The sequence below is a fragment of the Papio anubis genome, chromosome 6, assembly GCF_008728515.1.
Source record: "Papio anubis isolate 15944 chromosome 6, Panubis1.0, whole genome shotgun sequence".
Lineage (NCBI taxonomy): Eukaryota > Metazoa > Chordata > Mammalia > Primates > Cercopithecidae > Papio > Papio anubis.
In genome coordinates this window covers 164,396,805-164,417,448 of record NC_044981.1, presented here as the reverse complement: position 1 = coordinate 164,417,448, position 20,644 = coordinate 164,396,805, and the positions used below count along the sequence as shown (strand labels likewise).

Here is a 20,644-nt window from a genome sequence, read left to right as displayed (position 1 = left end):
GCCAACAATATTTTAAACACTGTTTTCTTATTGGAAATAGACACACTGTAGTCGTACAAAAATCAAAATGGCAGATGCTATTCGGCTACATCTGTACCCTAATAGGTCTGTTATGTACTATTTACCACATGTTAATTACTAATGATAAAGAATACAGTTTCTCTCAATACAAACGAATATACTGAACTACACAGAAATCTATCATTAAAAGTTTACATTAATAGTGAGTTTATTCATGAATAATGCTAAAAGAAAAATATATTGATTATACATTTCAGTAACTTCCACCAGTGTTACCCTAAAACAGACCAATATTATACCATGACCTTCCAACCACAAGAAAGAAATATAGGACTGAATATACTAATTTTGCAAAAATCTGTCTTAACATTATAGCACATTTAGGCTGGGCGTGATGGCTCACTCCTGTAATCCCAACACTTCGGGAGGCTGATGCGGGTGGATCACCCGAGGTCGAGTTTGAGACCAGCCTGACCAACATGGAGAAACCCCGTCTCTACTAAAAAAACAAAATTAGCCAAGCATGGTGGCAAATGCCTGTAATCCCAGTTACTTGGGACGCTGAGGCAGGAGAATCACTTGAACCCGAGAGGTGGAGGTTGCGGTGAACCAAGATTGCGCCATCGCATTCCAGCTGGGCAACAAGAGCAAAACTCTATCTCAAAAAAAAAAAAAAATTACAGCAAATTTTGAAAAGCCCATATTAACTGAATGGAATGATTTTTTTAACACCTAAAGGATTTAAAAAACATTAACTTCCCTGAAGTTAAATTTTCAAAAAGGAAATTACTCCAACAGTTTCTGTGGAGTCAAATGTATAGAATAAGCTGAAAACAACACTAGGTAATTGACATACTTAACTACATTTTGGTAAATACACTTCAAAGATATAATTTTTAATTATAAAAATAATTTAATTAAAAATAGTTAAGCTTTTAATCAAGTTGAACAACTTAACTTATTTTAAGTCAAATAATGTATCACCCCATAAATAGGATGATAAATAGAGCAAGTCATAAAGTAAAAGCATTTGGTACATTTTGGTTTATTTTGAGACAGGGTCTTGCTCTGTAGCCCAGGCTGGAGTGCAGTGGCACAGTCATTGCTCACTGCAACCTCAATCTCCGAGGCTCAAGCAATCCTCCCACCTTAGCCTCCTGAGTAGCTGAGGCTACAGGCATGAACCTAGCCTAAGTTTTAAATTCTCCTTTGATATTTTTCATGTATGAGCAATGTATCTTCATACATTTTTTTTCTCTTGCATAACTGCATTTAATAGAGCCTTATTATGTGATACTAGACTCAAGTGTTTACATAGGCATCACCGCCTAGTAGATTTATATCTAAACCCCCTTTGATGCAACACAAAATAGGCTCAAATTCCACTATAAAGTATAGCTTATTCACTGACAAATGGTTAATATCCTCAATACGTACAGAACATTTGGAATCAATTTTAAAATGGGAAAAAGGCTTGGACAGGCCACTCCAACAAAAGAATATAAATGGTTAATAACTACGTGGAAAGATGTTGCCTTATTAATGATAACAAATTCAATTTATGGAAGGTATTATGTACTGTAGAGATAACAGACCGTTCTGTGACACCCAAGAGTTGCAGGTGGAAAGAAAAGAGAAGTCTCCTGGGCTCCATGACAGTGCGGGGCAGTCTGCCGATGGGTCCAGAACACATGAGAGTATCCCAACCCTGTTACCCAACCCTTCTTCTAGAATGCACCCTGAGAAAGTAATCAGATGAATTCCCTAAGTCGTAGAACAAGGATATTCACTGGAACATTTATTTAAAAACAAAACAAAGAACCACTATAAACAATCTATAAGTACACCAAAAATGGACTAGTTACATAAATTATGGAAGAACTATATAATACTGTATAATAATTTAAAAATGTTTTTGTGAAATATAAACATCTTAGTGGGAAAAATATCAAGTGAAAATCCAGTTGAAGAAACTGTGGTTACATTTCTGTTTAAAGCCTCTCTAGACAAGCCTATGAAACAGAAACATTTATAGAGAACAAACAAACTAGATGATGATTCTCTTTGGGTTCATGTGATGACAGGTGAATTCTTTAAGTTCTTTACCCTTTTTGGCAAATCTATATATTCTGACTTTCTAAAAAGAACATACATTATTTGATTTACAGAAAAGTAATGTATAGAATACCATGCAATCAAGACCAAGGCAACAGCAAGCTGCCTAAGAACAGGCATATGATAACCAAATGCACTAACTAAAAAGCCAAAAACTGCTGAGGGTGAAAACAGGAACTAGAAACTCCACATTAAGGGGAAAGTCTAGTTTCTCCTAATGTCTCTTTTTGTTATAGTGAAAATGCAATGATTTAACTTATTCCCTCAGCTCTGTGTCAGATCCTCAAACACTTAAATAGGTAACCATCTACAATGGAACTGGTGTGACAAAATAAGAAATGGGAGGTGGGAGTGGAGGGAACTAGCTGGTGATCTGAAGCTTAAAAGGGAAAATCTGCTTTTCACCTTGTCAGCCTCTGACTAGGCATTAAGTGTATCTGAGATATATAAGAGACAACTGCTGCCTCATGGCCAAAACCACAGAAATGAGGAAAAAACCCAGCTGAAGATGAAAAAGAAAAATAATGAAGTTAACAAGAGTTTATTTAAGATTAGCAAGGTTGTGAGTGCAGAGATTCTCCCCAAGCATAGCAAGACAGGCACTGCCAGCAATGAACCCTGCTTAGGTAAGCCCCTCTATCCTCCCTCCACACAGAAGAACTGGGAGTATACACCCAAATACATTTCCTGACTGATACTCATCCTTTTCATAATTTATCTGAAAATTTAACAATTTTGGTGCAATAAAAACATCTGATTTGGAGCACAAAGACAGGGAAATATTTCCAAAACTGACTTACACATCCTCCCCTTGGAAAGGTCTATCATCTTTATCAGACGCCTGTCGCAATGCCTCTTTTTCTCTCTTCTTTTTTTCCTTCTTTTCTTTCTTTGACAGAGTTCTCTTGAAGTTCTGGATAACCCCTTCTTTTTCCTGCTTTTCAGGTCCATTACTTTGAGCCTTCTGATGAAAGTAACATTATCACCATATTGACTACTACACAGAATCACATAAAACTGCCTACGGCTTAGGTAACTTCATCTCACATGCTGCCAAACATGTGAGCAAAGCTACTGAAAAAGAGGAAGGTCTGGAGTAATGAGAATGGTCTTTTATCTTGATTCAGCTGACAGTTACATGGGTGTATTTATCAAAATCAATTGAACTGCACATTCAAGAACTGTGCATTTCACCGAATCTATATTTTACCTCATTTTAAAACTAACGAGCAAGCAAACTAAGAAACAAAAATCAAAGTCAGTCAGAAAACTGGGGTAGAAATGATGAAATCTGATTTTCAGTAAAACTCCAGGTAATTTACATAAAGTAACCTGAATAAAAGAAACCTAACAAAATTATAAAAACAAAGAATGAATAATAGACAAATCAAGCAGTTTTTAACTTTAAAGGAAATGTTAAGAGTAACCATAATAAATTGGCTTTTATGAAACAGTTGTAAGTATTACGTTTGTGCAAAAATCTCTAACTTCGTTTCCAGATCTGATTTATTTGCTTGCTTCTTCTTAATTTGTATTTTAACCTTGAACAATGGCCTGCTGGCAGATGACAGAGATTCATTATTTTTATGGATAACTTAAGAAAATAACTATGAAAAACAAGGAAAAGAATGGCTATTGTGATGGGAAAGAAAACTGCCTTCTGCTCTATAAGTTAGGGAAGAAAATCATGTGAACATTGCCATTTGATTCATAGATACTTGGAGCACTGCACTGGTCTGGTCTTAGGAGTTCCAATACATGTCAATGAGGGTTTGTGGTCCATAGCAAAATCTACAGAATGAAATAGCATCTGCTGAAATTGTGGAGCAGAAATGAAATAAATCACGTATAGCATTAACCATGGACATGCATTCTTAACTTTTTTTGGATTTGCTGAAAATATAACACATCACTAAACACAGTAACAAATAAGGTCAAGAATACATTTTGTACATCTCCATGACTCTTCAACATGGAACAGTGACATCACACAAAATGAAAAATTTATGCTGCTAAAAGTGATTAAGGACAGTCTTCCCAATCTGTTGGGGGGCAGGGTGGGGCTGGGGGGAGGGGGAAATTAAATGGAAGATTTTCTGTAAAAATATTCTTCACCTTTGCATTTGCTATCATTTGTCTATAATGAATTCTTGTATAAGATGCCACTTGATTTAGCACAAAATAAACACAGCAGCACAGGATTCCAGATATTCTACCACCTAGAAAGTTTTAGAATCATTCTATTCCATCATTCAAGAAAGTTTACTAATTCCTAACCCTGCACAAAATGAAAAGGCTTTAAATGAGCCAAAGTTGCATCAAAAAGTTCACAAATAGATATAAAAGCGTTATTTTCCCTTTTGATCCTTATTAGAACAATTCTGATTTTATATTTTTGGAAAAAAAAAAATCAACTGGAGCTGATCGCCTGATCATTAAATCTCGCGGTAACAAGTTTACATCAATATTCTTTGAAAAGGTGAGAAACAATATCTGGAATTACTAGTTGAGATAAAGGATAAAGTAGGGAGAAAAAGGCTTCTTTTAAATTATTTTCTGCGAGGAGGGTAAAAGGCTTTATAAACAGAAGCAAAAAAGAGAAGGAACTCCTGTAACAAAACATCAGTCTCCTGTTTATCTGTCAGACCTGGCCCTGGACCAAGACCGGCATAAAATACTGAGGGTTCCTACCTTAGGAGGAATGGCGTCATTCTCATTCTTAAGAACAAATCTGCCTTCCCGGTCATCTTTGTTCCAATTCAATTGTACAACTAGAGGCTTCTCATCTATGTCCAATCTTCTTTCTTCTTCAAAACATGAAATGAAAAAAAGAATAAGCTATGGTTATTTCATGGAACTAGCTAATACAAGCATTCTGATGTACATTTAATTTTACAAAGTACCTACTTGCAAATTGAAATGTATTGTTCAAAATGTAAAATCATTAGTTTTAATTAATTTGATATTTTGTTGCTACTGTATGTTTATCACATATCCAGTGCCAGACACTGAACAGAGGCAATTCCCTCATGTAGATCTAACTGGGAAAATAAGAGAAATATACATGAAATAAGAAAAAAGTATACATGGTTTTTGCTAAAAGCTTATTTCTGTAAATCAAATGATCTCATATGCAACTGGAAAATAAGGATAGAATGTTAATACCACACAGAAGTTCCACTGATTCTATGAGATTGTTCTCATCATATTAATGTTGTACCCTACATGAAGCGATGGCAGCAGCCCCCACTGGTCTTGGAAGTGATGACTGCACTATTCTTCCTATCTCTGTGCCTCTGATCCTTGTCTCCAAAATTTGCCCACTTCAACACTCACCTCTCCTTCTGCCATAGAGTTACCATTACTTTTCTTATATAAAGGACTATATTTGGTATATTATTTATTTCATTAGCAAGCCTCCCAGGCACACTTATCAGGAACATGGTACTCCAGAGGGTCTCCGTGAGAGCCTCACACAACCTGACCACCTCACAGAGGCCTACAGTCACTGGAAGCTGTGGAAGAAAGGCAGCACTGAAGGATGGACCTGCTCCTACTGGCCAAGATACCCATCCCAGGGTGGAGAAGACTAAGGAAGCAGGAGCTGGCAACAGATCTGAGGCTGCAAGGCCCACACAGAAGTCAGGCCACACTCCCCGGGAATTCTCCTTGCCGCTTGGAGAAATCCATTCACTCTGCTCAAACCTTCAACTGTTCTTTGAGCCACTGCTACAAATTTAAACAGGTATTGAGTGACCTACCCAAATCTTTATCTTAAAGTCCCTATCTTTTAGTACACAATTTGGCAGAATTTGAGATTTTTTAGAAATGCCTCTTTCAGAAACATGTCACAGGAATGCTCTGTAACCTAAATGTCAGTAACACAAGAATCGGCACTTTCAGGGTTGAGTAAGAAAAGTAAAATTCACCATAAAATAAAATCACTGACTCCCTATCCAAACATCACTCCCTGCTGTCCAGCCCTGCCCACTTCCCAGCACCCTATCAGTCACATCACCTCAAGGTCAGAATGCATGTGACAATGCCCTGTCACACAAACTGCAAACTGCTACACTTTGCAGAAAAGGACAGGACTGCACGATGCTGGCTGGGCTCACACCTAGAATACCAGCACTTTGGGAGGCCAAGGTGGGTAGATCGATTGAGCTCAAGAGTATGAGACCAGCCTGGGCAACATGGCGAGACCCCAACTCCACCAAAAAGAAAAAGAAAAAGAAAAAGGAAAAAAAAAAAAAAGAAAAGAAAAGAAGAAGAAATTAGCCGAGTGTGGTGCTGTGTGCTTGTAGTCCCAGCTACTCGGAGGGCTGAGGTGGGAGAATCGCTTGAGTCCAAGAGGTTGAGGCCACAGTGAACTGTGATGGCACCACTGCACTCCACCCTGGGTGACAAAGTGAGACCCTGTCTCAAAAAAAAAGATTGCACAATGCTGATTAAAGTGATAGTAAAAACTCCATCAAGCACAAACTCGGACAGTGATAAATGAGGATCAGACAGACCAATTATTAACTAAAGAGACAACTGATAAGGATGAAGATAACACAGACTCCTTGCAAGAGAAAGATGTGATTTTCCAAGGACTGGAAGACGTTCTGAGAAATACTGGTTGAAGTCCTAAACTCAAAGTGCTCTTCATAATCACATCCCAACAGTCACACAGAAAGTCAAGAAAGACAGCCCAAGACAAAGTCTTTGTTTTTCAATTAGTCCATATTTGAAGCAGTAAGTGATAAATATGAGACAGACTTTGTTTTTCTAACAAAGGTCTCCAAACGTTGTCATCATTTACTATAAAATTTGATTCCAGACGAGGGTCTCACTATGTAGCCCAGGCAGATCTCAAACTCTCGATTTTAAGTAGCCCTCCCACCTCAGCCTCTTGAGTAGCTGTGACTATAGGTACATGCTACCACATCCAGCTTTGATCCTAGTTTTAAATGTGTTTTTTTAAGGGACCTTTTACAGATACTAAGTATCTCTGGAAAACAGTACTCTCCTGTATTAGTAATAATATATTACAATAAAAACACTAGGTGAGGCAGTACAAACAAAAGATCACTTTGGTTAGGTTATTCAATGAAACGATGCCCAGAGACTATGTGACCAGGTCAGCCCTTGAAGGAAAGGATAAGTTGTTCCAGAAAACTGTCAGAAAGATAGGCAGAACAACATGGTGAGGGCACAAGGGTCTTACTACAGCCTCACACAGGGGACGATAACTATTAATTTGAAAAAGCACTTTCAATGCTATGCCAAAAATTTAAGTTTTAAATGAGCAAGTTTACTAACACCACCCTCCCCATAAAAAATGACACCATAATGATGACAACAATGATGATACTGATAGTTCTACCGCTAATAGTGTTGACAAAGATTATCCAGGTGATTATATACAGGATATGCTAAAAGGAGGCTGGTAATTATCAACTGGAAATGAAAACCAGAGTAACAAATTAGGGATAGAAGAGTAAGTCTGAATTCCTTTCATAAACCAAAATTAACAAATTGTTCTTGTTGCACAATTTTTACTAGATGAAAATCCTTCAGAGCACAACTTTTAGAGAACTAACATTAACAATTATGTATAAATCATAAAAGTAAAGCAAGAAGAGGGCTGAGATATTCTAAAGCGCATGTGGGTAAGCAGTGAACGTAAAGAGGGAACTGGGTCCTACCGTATCTTTATGCATTTAAGATCTCTTCTGCCTTAGTGGTTTCATACACGTTTTTAAAGTAGCATGATCCTTTTTTATGTTTCCTATTGAATTCACACAAAGACTTGTACTATATAAAAAGAATAGATGCAGAGCTTCCCTGTGGCTGAAGGCTTGGGGCTGGGGCTTTAGCTCACTAGGGCTGCGTTAGGCAAACATGCTGAGGCGATCCCCGGGCACTGAGGAGTATTTAAATATTCAAGAGAAACAAGGTGCATGTGCCAGACACCAAAATAACTGGTTCAGGTAGGTCGGGCGCAGTGGCTCATGAGGTCAGGAGATCGAAACCATCCTGGCTAACACGGTGAAACCCTGTCTCTACTAAAAGTACAAAAAATTAGCCAGGCGTGGTGGCGGGCGCCTGTAGTCCCAGCTCCTCGGGAGGCTGAGGCAGGAGAACAGCCTAAACCCAGGAGACGGAGCTTGCAGTGAGCCAAGATCGTGCCACTGCACTCCAGCCCGGGCGACAGAGCGAGACTCCATCTCAAAAAAAAAAGAACTGGTTCACGTGGCTCCGGGACCACAGTACACTGCACAGCATCTCTTCTGTCGGCATCACATACATACAAAGCTGGGTTTTCCATAACACTGTAATAAACAAGCAGCACTGTCTGAAAATCAACATGGACAAGAAGTGAGGGCTCCCGGGGTCTGAGGAGCTCGGAAAGGCCCAAGAGGCACAACTGTCCCAGCAGACAGCAGCTATGATTAAGAAGAAAATGAAAGCTTTAGTTTTCTATCATTTTATGTGTACTATTTTTCAAAATCTACCTAATTGTTCACTGTTAAACACTTACTAACCTACCTGAATCTAACTACTTAATGAAATGGACTATCAGGTATTTCCTTTGGCCTAATGGTGCCATTATTAAAAAACTACTGAGACGCTAAGGGTTCTGTAGCCCAGAGAAGACTGAGAACCTGCAGGCTAGGGCTTTTCTCATACCTGAGGCACTGGTGAAAACAAAGGTGTGAAGGGGTACCTGAGGGAGTGGGGAAGACACCATTTTCCTTCTTCTTTAACCATCTTTTTGTTTTCACCCTTTCTTTAAAAAATCAAAATCATCCAATTTTTAGATCTCAAACTCCAATCTTACATATTATTCAAAGACTTCACACTTGACAGTATTCAACTAACTGAACAGCACAGACTAAAAAGAAAAAAAGGTGGAAGCGACAGAGATTTTATTCTTTGTAACCTATTTACAAAGATTCTAAGGTAAAGGAAAAACTCAGCTTCAGAAAAATCATCCAAAATTGAGAACACCCTCTGTTGTCAAATTTAGTTTTGGCATTAATGAGGAAGGTAATATCCTCATAACCTTAAGAAAAAAACTGAACAAACAACAATAACGAAAAAATGGCCTGACTTACATACTACTGAGGGAAAAAGGATTTAGTCACACCTGAAAATCCCACAAATTACAAACACTTTAGTCTAATTTCATATGTACAAATAAAGCAGTATTTTTTAAGTAAAAAAAATGTTCAAAAAAGATCTGTGGATGGAACTTAAAAGAGGTATTCAAATTAGGTTTGTGGTATACATAAATCATTTATTTGCTGCACCAACTATAATTTGTATTTCACTAAAACAGGTTACTCAACATTTCCAAAACACCAATGAGAAAATTTAAAAATTTCTACTTTCATTTTATTAATTTTTTTAGAGACAAGGTGTCACTCTGTCACCTAGGGTGGAGTGCAGTGGCACGATCCTAGTTCACTGAAGTCTCAAACTCCTGGACTCAAGTGATCCTCCTACCTCAGCATCCCATGTAGCTGGGACTATAGGCATGTGCCATGATGCCCAGCTGACTTATTTTTTAATTTTTTTGTGGAGACGGGTCTCACTATGTTGCCTCAAGCAATCTTCCCATCTCAGCCTCCCCAAGTGCCAGGATTACAGGCACAACCCATGGCACTCACCCAAATTTCCACATTTCTTAATCAGTCTTTAGTTGTCATTTGATATCGCTATATAAGATATTTTCAGAAATTTCTAATGTTAACACAAGCAGAAATTACTAAATACATAAGGAGGTTTCTTTAAGATACATACCCTAAATTATACCCAAAGAATAATGAAAATATATTGCTTCAGAAGGCAAAAATAGTACAGCAAGATTGATGACTCATACCCATATATTTAACTGTGTTACAATTATAATAATATAATATCTACATAAGAGCCATATAAAACATTCTCAAAAAGCAGGTCGCATACTACACACTGTATGTGACACCCAGATATGCTGGATAAATGTAACGCTACTTATCTTTGAAGAAATAAGCATATGCAAAATTAATATATTCATTCTAACTTCCAACAGATATATGTGCCAGGGATTTATAAGAACAATTCCCAGACATATAACAGTTTTCTCAGCCTGCCAACTACTCTCCTACCCAGCAAAAGAGAAGAAAGATGGAGATGAGCAGTAAACCTGTGACATGACCACAATGCCCTGGACAAGCTGTCTCTTCACAGGTCAGGTCACACCTCCAGCAAACCCTTCCTGTATACACTGACCTCCGCTGACATGCACTTCATAGAGTGAATACTTGGGAGAGGACAGCATTCGCATATCAGGTCGAAATTTCTCTGCGAGCGTTTCGATTACATCTTGAGTGGTGGCAGTACTAGAGACCCGAATACATTTTGTTGCAAAGTTTCCAGCAGCTTTATCTTGAAAATAAAATCTCATCACTCCATGGAACTCCAAATCCTAAAAGAAAACAAAATGGTACATTTTTGGAAAACAACACTCTGAAAAGGATTAACTTTTTGTAATAATAAATGAGAAAGTCTGTTCATCGCTTTTTAAAAAAATGCTTCTTTATCATAAACATCTGAGACTAACTAAGAGCGAGGCGTTTTTAGTCTTCAAGTTTCATTTCTGACTTTGGACAAGTTACTTACAATTTCTCTTTGCCTCACCTGTCTCATGTATGAAATAATGGCTGTCAAATAGATGATGTTATCAACAGCTAACATCTATTGAGTCCTCGGCAAGTGGTAGGCACACCATGACACACAATATTTATAAGAATGCAGCTCAACAAATACTATTATTTAACCCTATTTCAAGATCTAGTCGTGCAAACTCATAGAGTTGAGTTCAGTGCTCGAGCTGGTATGTGGCAGATCCAGAGTTAAGACCCGGATCCACCAGACTCCAAAGTCCATGCCTGTACTGCCCGTGAGGTCCCTTTCCAGCTCCAAGGGTCAAAAGCCTACATGAAAAAGTTCCTTTTAAAAAGAGGGAAATGTTGGTCCCAACCATTAATGTGAATAAATGAAAACTCTTAATTTTTTAAGAATATATTATGTTGATGCAAAATTGTGGGGTTTGCCATTATTTTCAATGGCAAAAAGCACAATTACTTTTGCACCAACCTAATAATTGTAACTAATTTTCTAAATGAACTACTTGCCTATAATCAATGAATGCATTTTAGATTTGTCTCAAAACCTTATTTCTAGAGAAAAACCACACTGGAATTTCAGCCAAAGGTATCCCCTCCATAGGTATCATCTACTGCAATGCGGGCTGACGCTCACAACTGTGGGATGTCCTTTCCCATTATTTCCTTGCACATAGAAAAAGCACAACTCCCAACAAAAATTCCAAAGAATCTTTCTAACTACTAGGTCACTTTTACTTTCTTAAGATTAAAGATTCAGTTGTTCAAATGAAGTCATCCTTGGTTCTTCTTTCTCTCACCCTCCACATCTGATCCACCAAAATACACCCAGAATCCAACCAAAGTCCTGTTCAAACTAAGTCAGAACACACCATTCCTTGGTTTTACATTTTGCAATGGTTTCATTTTCTCAGAGGTCAAACCATTACTGCAGTCCTCAAAGCCCATCACACTGAATGAAGCCTTTCTTTACTTTTCCCCAACCCACTAGCCTCTTTCTGACAAGTAAGTATGAACTAAGAAGTATTTATTTGAAGAAAAATAGGAGAAATGGGATACAGGTTGAGAACACCTTATTCAAAATGCTTGGCACCAGAACTATTTTGGATTTTGAGTATTTGCAGATTTTGCAATATTTGCATCATACAATTCAGCAAGTCTGATCTGAGAATCCGAGATCTGAAATGCCTGCAATGGGCATTTCTCCTTTGAGAGTCATGTTGGCGCTCAAAACGTTTCAGATCTTGGAGCATGTCATACTTCAGGTTTTCAAGTTAGAGACACTTAACCTGTATTAGAATAGGGTTAACAACTATATAAATTTATGAAAATCAAAACAAAAAATGAGACAGTAAGGCACATTTCTAGCCCTGAAACTTTACTGTGTTTGCTCAGACTGTCTTGCTCTCCACTACACCAGGAGAAAATACTAAATAAATGAGCATGTATGTTCAAAAATGACACTTACCCATAGATTCTGGAGTAAAGGAGGGCCACAGTTTTGGGTGTGAGACCTGAGAAAGCTTAAAGAGTTGGCAAAATGGGAGCTTCATGAGTAGAGTCGTGCTCATCTCTCAGAAATTATATCAACAGCCTCTTAGTCTGGTCTGGGTCAAGTAACAAAGCAAAGCTGACATCCTTTTAAATGTCTCCATCTCTATTTTAGTCTGGCAACCCTAAAACCTTTATAACTGCCGGGTACAGTGGCTCATGCCTGTAATCCTAGCACTTTGGGAGGCCGAGGTGGGCGGATCACCTGAGGTCAGGAGTTCGAGACCAGCCTGACCGAGATGGTGAAACCCTGTCTCTATGAAAAACACAAAAATTAGCTGGGTGTGGTAGCAGGCCCCTGTAATCGCAGCTACTCAGGAGGCTGAGACAGAATTGCTTGAACCCAGGAGGTGGAGGCTGCAGTGAGCCAGGATCACACCACTGCACTCCAGCCTGGGTGACAGAGCAAGACTTCATCTAAAAAAAAGAAAGAGAAAAAAAACTTTATAACTAAAAATGCATGCGAAACATGCTCCTAAACTATAAATCTGTCAGTCTGAGGTAATATTAATGACAACCCACACTCACTGCTCTGTGCCAGGTACTGTGGTGACCACGTCCTATGCACTGCCTCCCCAGCTTCCCTTCACCTTCGTTCTCCCCACATCTGCTGGCTATAACTCTTGGAATCATTCAAGCATCTTCTGCCACCCCCTTCCACAGACTCCTAAAACAGCACTTTAGAAAACAAAATTCCTATACAAATTTAGCCGTATAAATTTAAGATTTTATCATGGGAGCCGTATTTTTAACCCAGGATTCCGATACTTGCATACTGCCACCCTGAAACCATCTTTATATTAAATCTAATAGTCTCTAAAATATTCATTGGCAAAACTACCCCTAGGCTTCTCCAAAGGCTCACCCTTATACAAGAAGTTAAAGCAAAATAGCAATTAATCTCCGTAGTACTCGAGCATTTTGCTAACAAAATAGTTTTACATCAGTTGTGATCAGAATAAAACAGGCTAGATGTACCAAAGGATGACAAGAAATATAAAAGCACCAGTTTCCCTGAGAATTGTCAACAAAGAATTCCAAATTACCAGATATTAAAGAACCAAAAGAAAAACAGAAGCATCATCTGTGGCTGGCAAGGGTGAGAGGGAATGCCCATTAACATCAGCAACACAAAGGAAAGAATCTAGAATGAATTGATAAAGACAAACAGGGAAAAGAGGAGAATCCACTTAGTCAACCTCATGACAATTCCTTACATATAAATTACTGCTCTTCATTGTAAAAAAGGAAACTGCAAACATAAAATCTTTATGACCAATGTGGCCCAGCTACTTACCTTACATAAAATGTTAAGAGATCAAAGGGAAAAAAGAAACCCAAAGGAGTAAGGAGATACTGGTACCCTCATCAAGCAGTAGCATTCCTGTGTATAGAAAAGTAAGAGTATTCCTGGAAACAATGTCCCAGGTTCTACCAAGCCTAAATAAAGCCTATGAAAACGACGTTTTATTATATTTCATTTGCACTACATGTTAATAAATAACTATTAATTTAGTTTGACATCACACAAGAATGTATTAATATCTGTTCCCAGAATATTCCCTTAATAAACAGATTAACATTCTGCTCAATTACTTTGCCAATCATGTTTGGCAGGTGTGAGTAATTCCACAGAATCTTATCAAAACTAGTCAAATGGATAAAATCAAGTTCCTAAACCTGAAAATTGGATATGAAGGAAGGGGAGAGGAGGGGTGGAGAAAAGTGGAGAGGGCTGAGGAGAGGAGGGGAGGTCCAAAGAAGTACACTGGCCACCATCACCTAGCTTGCCCAGCAGCAAGGCTGAGGTACAGCCAGCATTAACTGGCCCCAGACCTGCCTATATCACCATGCTCTGCTGGGAGTTTGACACCAATTATTTTTCTTTGATCTTACAACAGGTACAAGAAAAGTTCCAGAAGAAACGAATCAACGATTAAATGAGAGAAAGAAATTGTTGGTGTCTTGAGACCATCACCTACTAGGCCTGGCATTCAAATACAAGTATGCTTACTGCTCACCAGGGACTCCGAGGCGGCTCTCGCCCCACACAGTGCCTAATCAACCTCATCTACCACATCTAGACATCTGTCCGTCCTACAGTGCAGCGGAAAAATCTGGGGGGCTGCAACAGGACATTAACAGGTTCACATTTCAACATGACAGCCATATCCTTGAGTGAGTTAAAGCCTATGTGAACTCAAATCTCTACACTTATAAAATGAAAACAACAAGCTTGTTTTGAGGATTAAACAAAATATATAAAGCAACTCATGCTACCTGACACACAGGTAAGTGCTCAACAATCAGAAGTTTTCTTCTTTACAGTCTCTCCCACTAGAATATCGCTTTTCTGGGACAAGGAAACCTCTTTTATTCATTATTCAAGGTCCTCCCTCAGGATCCAATACAATGCTCTGCATATAACCATAAAAACAAATGTGAGCCAAGATGCCCAATAACAAGATTTAATTCTGCCAGCTGTGGTTGTCTATTCTCAATTGATAAGAACTCTGCAATGTGAAACTTAAATTTATAATAAACAGCCATAAAGTCTTAAGGGCAGAATTAACAATCTAATATGTTGCAGCCATCCTAGTTATAATCTTACAAAGTTTTCTTAAAAAAAAAAAAAAAAAAAAAAAAAGCACTGCTATAGGTACTCAATACCTAAATGAAGAGCTTACTTCAAAAGCAGCATGTTTTCAGAAAGAAGTTTCTATCTAGAAAAGGTAAGATAATAACTGCCTATGATCACTTTATCATTGCAGTCAGTGTACAATGCTCATCTCAATATGTCTCAATAATTTAATTCAAAGGGAAGGAAAAAATATAATAATCATGTTTCCTTTCCTTAATGGTTATTTCTCCTGCCAGGAAAGCAAGTTTCTTTGGTAAATATTTACCTTGATATAAACTTTTCCCTGAGAAATATTATCACCAATGATTACTGAAACAGAAAAACTGCTTTAGGTCAACTCCAAAACAAAATTATTTTCATGCTTATCGAAAGAATACAATGATCCAAAACTTAACAACAACAACAAAAAACCAAGCTGCATAGTGAAATTACTAGAGTCAATACAAGAAATAAAGATGGAAATTTTATTTTAAATATCAGTATTTCGTTAATAAAATTGACTATCAACTGGCTGTATTCTCCAAGCCAGTAGAAATTCACCAGAACAACCCTACACCTCCTTTTGATAAAGCTAATCAGAATCATTCATTTTAAAACTTAAATAGGTCAACCATGCACAATTTACTTTTCTTCTATGTTTAGCACTTACATGAAACCCATATCCTAGCCTGTAGCAAAACAATGCTAACTTCAAACAGATCACCAATTTCTACTCCCCATGGAGGAAACTGACGGACTATCCACTTTATTACACACGCACACAACAAATTTATTTGTTATGCTGGTGTCTACAAAATATGTGCAAAGGTTAAAAAAAAATACAGCTGTGCCTTCAACACACACCAGTTGCTAGTACACAAAACAACCTGATGGCAATAGCCATTTGACCTACTTAACATAAAGGTGTTAACAGCTTTAGGTAGAGGATAGAAGAAATACTTGAATATGGGCTTTTGAAATATTTTCTATGAACACTATTTTTAAATACTAATACCTCAAGAACACTGAAATGAAATGCATTTCATTACCTAAAATTTTTACAAGACAAATAATACACCTGGAAGCATTTGAAAAAGAAAAAAAAAAAAAAAAAAAAACAAGAAAGGCCATAAAGTTTCTTCACCAGGCTAATCTAACATTCTTTCCACTGTATTCATTCCCAAGAAACCTCCTTCCTAGCCCTTTCCTCCCACTCCTCATTCCTATAAAGCTCCTAGAAACCCAGTTTTCTATTAGCACTAATTCCATTACCTTAGAATTTTCTGACCTTCCCAACCACAAAATAATTTTCTCTAAAAATTCAATCAATTTGCTTTGTCTTTAACCTTGGTTTGCTCATCTATAAAATGAGAACAGTAAAGTATGGACTTCCACAGGGCACTATTATTCTGTTGCTGGCAATGTAAACTGGCATGCAAGCAACTGAGAACAACTTAGCAAACACAATCCAATTCTAGAAAAAGAATTTATATCTTCATATGTGCACTTGGTCTTTAAAATCAAATGACTTCATTATATTTTTGTCTGAAAATAAAGGCATAAGCTTAACACATAGCAATGCACAACTGTGTAATGTGAACCAACCACTGTACTAGAAGTACATCTTAATGCTTATTCATCAAATCTGAGAAAGACCAAGTTCACTGAAAGTGGGAAAAGGTCATCTTCCAAGCAAAGAACAAAATATTTCTGGACTTAAAAAAACTAACAAAACAAAGAGAAAACACACGATTGCACAGATCTCCCTTTTCATGAACTCTAACAAAAATCCATCCAGTACCCAAACACCTAAATGTTATAAATAAAACAAAATTCTCTGCCAGAAAACACAGCCTGCTGTGAAAACCAACAAGCCAACATACTTTTAAAATTGCCCCAGTTACAACTGCCAACATTATCTACTTAACAATCATCTGCTCACAGCAGCTACACATTTGTAAGCCATAACCCTGCCAACTTTCAAAGCAAGTGAAATCAGTGCTCTGCTGCTAGACTTCACTGGAATTAGAAATCTACTCAAACTCTTTGTCAGCATTATGGAAGCGGGATCAAAAAGTCAAAAGTTTTCCCTACAGTACTCTTAAAAAATTTTAACTGTTTATTTTTAAATAACTACCCACACAGACATATACTGAGAATTTGAAAGATAATCAATCAAAAACATTTTAAACCCACATGACAAAAAAAGCAATTATCACATCTGTGATTAAAGATTACGTTTATAACTCAATCGAAATCTTTACTACATTTGTACACATGTACATAACACAGAACCCCAAAGCCAACTATCTAGTCTAGGGGTATAACTGATTTTGCCATGCACTGTTTGGACATCTAGTGAAGGCTATGAGTTGGTTCTCAAAGAACTACATTAAAATGTAACTAAAATATCTGTAAAACCTACAATGCAGTAATATAAGTGCTTCTTTATTAACATATTACATAAGATCTACAGTTGGTTCAGGTTCATACAGCTCGGATTTTCAAGTAATGAGTATAATAAAATGAGTGAAGAAAATGCTACATTATCAGCAGAGGTTAATAAAGCCATATTTATTGGAAATACAAATGCAATCCTCTCATCCAAGTTCAAAGTCCCCATGAATCATACTCAAAGACTTCAACTTAAGAACCCCCTGAAAAAAATCTAGTGACAGGGAACTATCTAGCCAAGCAATATATTCTTTCTCGGTATAGCTAGTTAGCTAGAAAGTACTGCCTTTTATTTAAAGCAAAACCTTTCTCACACAGCTTGATAAACTGGGCTTAGTTTCACCCACTGGTATCATTTAGACCTATATTCAAACCATGGCTTCTCGATCATCATTTTTTTTCTATTTATACATGAAACGGATCAGGGCAGATGATTTCTACCAGGTACAATGCACTCTGGGGTAAGAAAACAGGGCAAATACTGTCTCACAAAATTTTAAATTCAGTTATTCCTGGGCTGCAAGGCAAAATAAAATTTTTTTCTTACTAGAGGTCACAGCTAAACCAGTTTAGATTGAGAAAGGGGTTTCTCAACCTCAGCACTACTGACATTCGGGGCTGAATCATTCTTTCTTATGGGGGCTCTCCTGCACATTGTGAGACGTTGCAAGCATCCTGGCCTCTATGCAGAAGGTACCAGTAGCATCACACCCTCAGGTGTAATAACCAAAAACGTCTCCAGACACTTTTATATGGCTCCTGGGGGAACAAAATTGTTCTAGTTGAAAACCATGAATTCAGAACAAGTCTAGAACCTCTTGCAGAATGACGTTCTAATTCTAGTTTCTTCAACTTTTCTCCTTCCTGTGACATAATTTCAAATCCACGCCCTATATTGATCAGTTCTCCTCTGAACCCCCTCATGTTCCATCCTCCTAGCCTAAAAGAGTTCTCAGACTTGATCACAGAACTCCAGATGTGGAGTGACCAGTTGTAAGTACACTAATTCTACATACTATACCTGTAATTAATGCAACTTAAGATTAAACTAGTTTTTTAGTGACCACATAATATTGTTGATTCACAAGAGTTTCCAGTAAAATTAAAATTCCCAAGTCATTTTCATATTAGTTTACCAAACAACATTTCTCCAGCGTGGCAAAAATCTGTTAAACAACAGTCTTTGAGTACAACTAATCAACCGGTTTCTAATTCATCTAATTATTTTAGATCCAGTCCTTAAACACAATAACATGGTGAAAAACATTATTGAAGTCCTTGATGTAGTCCAGATACATTATCACTAAGGCACTTCCCTGAACTACAAACATGGTAACCCTCTCTCACTCTCTAATATCAATTATCCCCACCCCCATCCTATCTCTCGCTCTCTCTCTCTCACAGGAAATGACAACGCTGTCTTTAGTAAGCCTCAAGATAGTTTCCTCTTCCATCTTACCATAATCATAGCAAACATTTCCATGAATAGTTCAGTTTTGTACAGTGAGTATAAATAACTAGGTTAACATTGCTTTTAAACTTTTTACTGTGTAGTAAACATCTTGCTTACAAAGTCATGCTTCAAAAATTATACATTAAAATACATAAATATATGCCATAATGTGACAACAAAACTATACACAATTTTATAAATATGTACAAAAGCTCGTAATAGTCCTTTGTATGCACCCAATTTCCCTCAAACAAAACAGGCTTAATAAATATATTTGGTTAAACTACTACTTGATATGTATGACATTAAAACACTCCTTTTTCACAAACTAAAAGTTTGTTTTAGCCTTGTTTGGTATTCGGCCTCAGTTACCTCTTCTATAAAAATGGAGATAATAGTACCAACTTCTCCATGTTACAGCAGAGAATTAAATGAGACACTATGCACAAAAGGACCTAGCATAGCACAGCAGGCACTACATTTTTCATCAGTATGTTACTTTTTTCAAATACATGGCTATCCACTGACCTATAGTTCTTTCTATAAAAGAGTGAATTATCCAATTTCTAGCCAAATACTATAGTAATTAGAGTAGGTCAAGATTTAATTACCAATTTAATAGTACCTAAGAGTATGTGCACATAAAGAATTATACTTCACTTTTCTAGTTAAAAGCCTTCCAACCATGATGTGTATAGTAGTTCCCCCTTACCTGTAGGGAATATGTTCCAAGACCCATCCCCCACCCCACTGGATGTCTGCTATGGCACAAAGTTCTATATATACTATGGAATTTTTCCCCCTATACATACAAAGCTATAATTAAGTTTATAAACTAAGTACAGTAAGAGATTAACAATAATAAATAAGAACAGTTATAACAATATGTCAGCATCACCCCTCTTGCATTTTGTGGCCGTTAAGTAAAATAAGCGTTACTTGAACACAAGTTCTGTGACAGCGCGACAGTCTATCTGATAAATGAGGCAGCTACAAGTGACTAACAGGCAGGCAGCATATACAGCGTGGAGATGATAGACCAAGGGGTGATTCACATCCCAGGTGGAACACAGATGGACAGCCAGAGATTTCATCACACTATTTAAACTGTCCTGCAATTCGAAACATATTAGTTGTTTATTTTTGGAATTTCCATTTCGTATGTTCGGACTACAGTTGATCCTGGCTAACTGTAACCTCAGAAAGTGAACCAGTGGATAGGTGGGACTACTGTACTATGACTTATTTCTCAGAAAAGTAACAATGCACCACAAGTGAACACAATTTGTTTAAAGCAGAATTTTACCCTAAGAGTGTTGCATTATCCACTACAATCTTGAGGTTTAAATAATACAGGCCCTTATCTAAACATTCAGGTCACTATTTGGTGTAGCTAAGTGACAAATGGAGTCTAAAATTTCTGATGCTATTCCAGCTCTGGGAAAAATCAACCACGGGTGTTAAAGCTATAAGCTATCTTCCTACTGTCTACAATAAACCAGGCTGTTCTAGTACTCTCAAAGTCAATTAATGCTACCTAAGGTAAGAATCCTCATTTTAAATTAAATAAGAAAGGTGACTGGACCTGATTGAACTGCAAGAATAAGTTCAATTCACAAAGATTTAACTTTTGGTCAGTAATGCAGAGTGGGTTCTGAACTCACCTACTTTTTTCACTAAGTAACGTGGTCAGACTTATTACTTCATTTTGTAAGACCAAACTTATCTTCTGATATATAATTTTTAAAAATATTTTAAGAATGAAGACAT

At 37.3% G+C, this 20,644-nt stretch overlaps 1 protein-coding gene across 18 annotated transcripts in view; it reads right to left on the bottom strand.

Annotated features, from left to right (window-relative positions):
* AFDN (afadin, adherens junction formation factor) overlaps window positions 1-20,644 on the bottom strand; it is a 142,243-nt gene that overhangs the window by 93,460 nt on the left and 28,139 nt on the right. For 10 of the 18 annotated variants that reach the window (XM_021938064.2, XM_021938075.2, XM_021938067.2 and 7 more), the window contains exons 2-4: window positions 10,402-10,597; window positions 4,828-4,943; window positions 2,937-3,100 (exon numbers count right to left, since the gene is read on the bottom strand). In XM_021938064.2, coding sequence (XP_021793756.2) covers window positions 2,937-3,100; window positions 4,828-4,943; window positions 10,402-10,597 — 476 coding nt within the window. The remainder of the gene's footprint in view (window positions 1-2,936; window positions 3,101-4,827; window positions 4,944-10,401; window positions 10,598-20,644) is intronic. The other 8 variants (XM_021938065.2, XM_021938081.2, XM_021938083.2 and 5 more) reach the window with 3 other exon arrangements.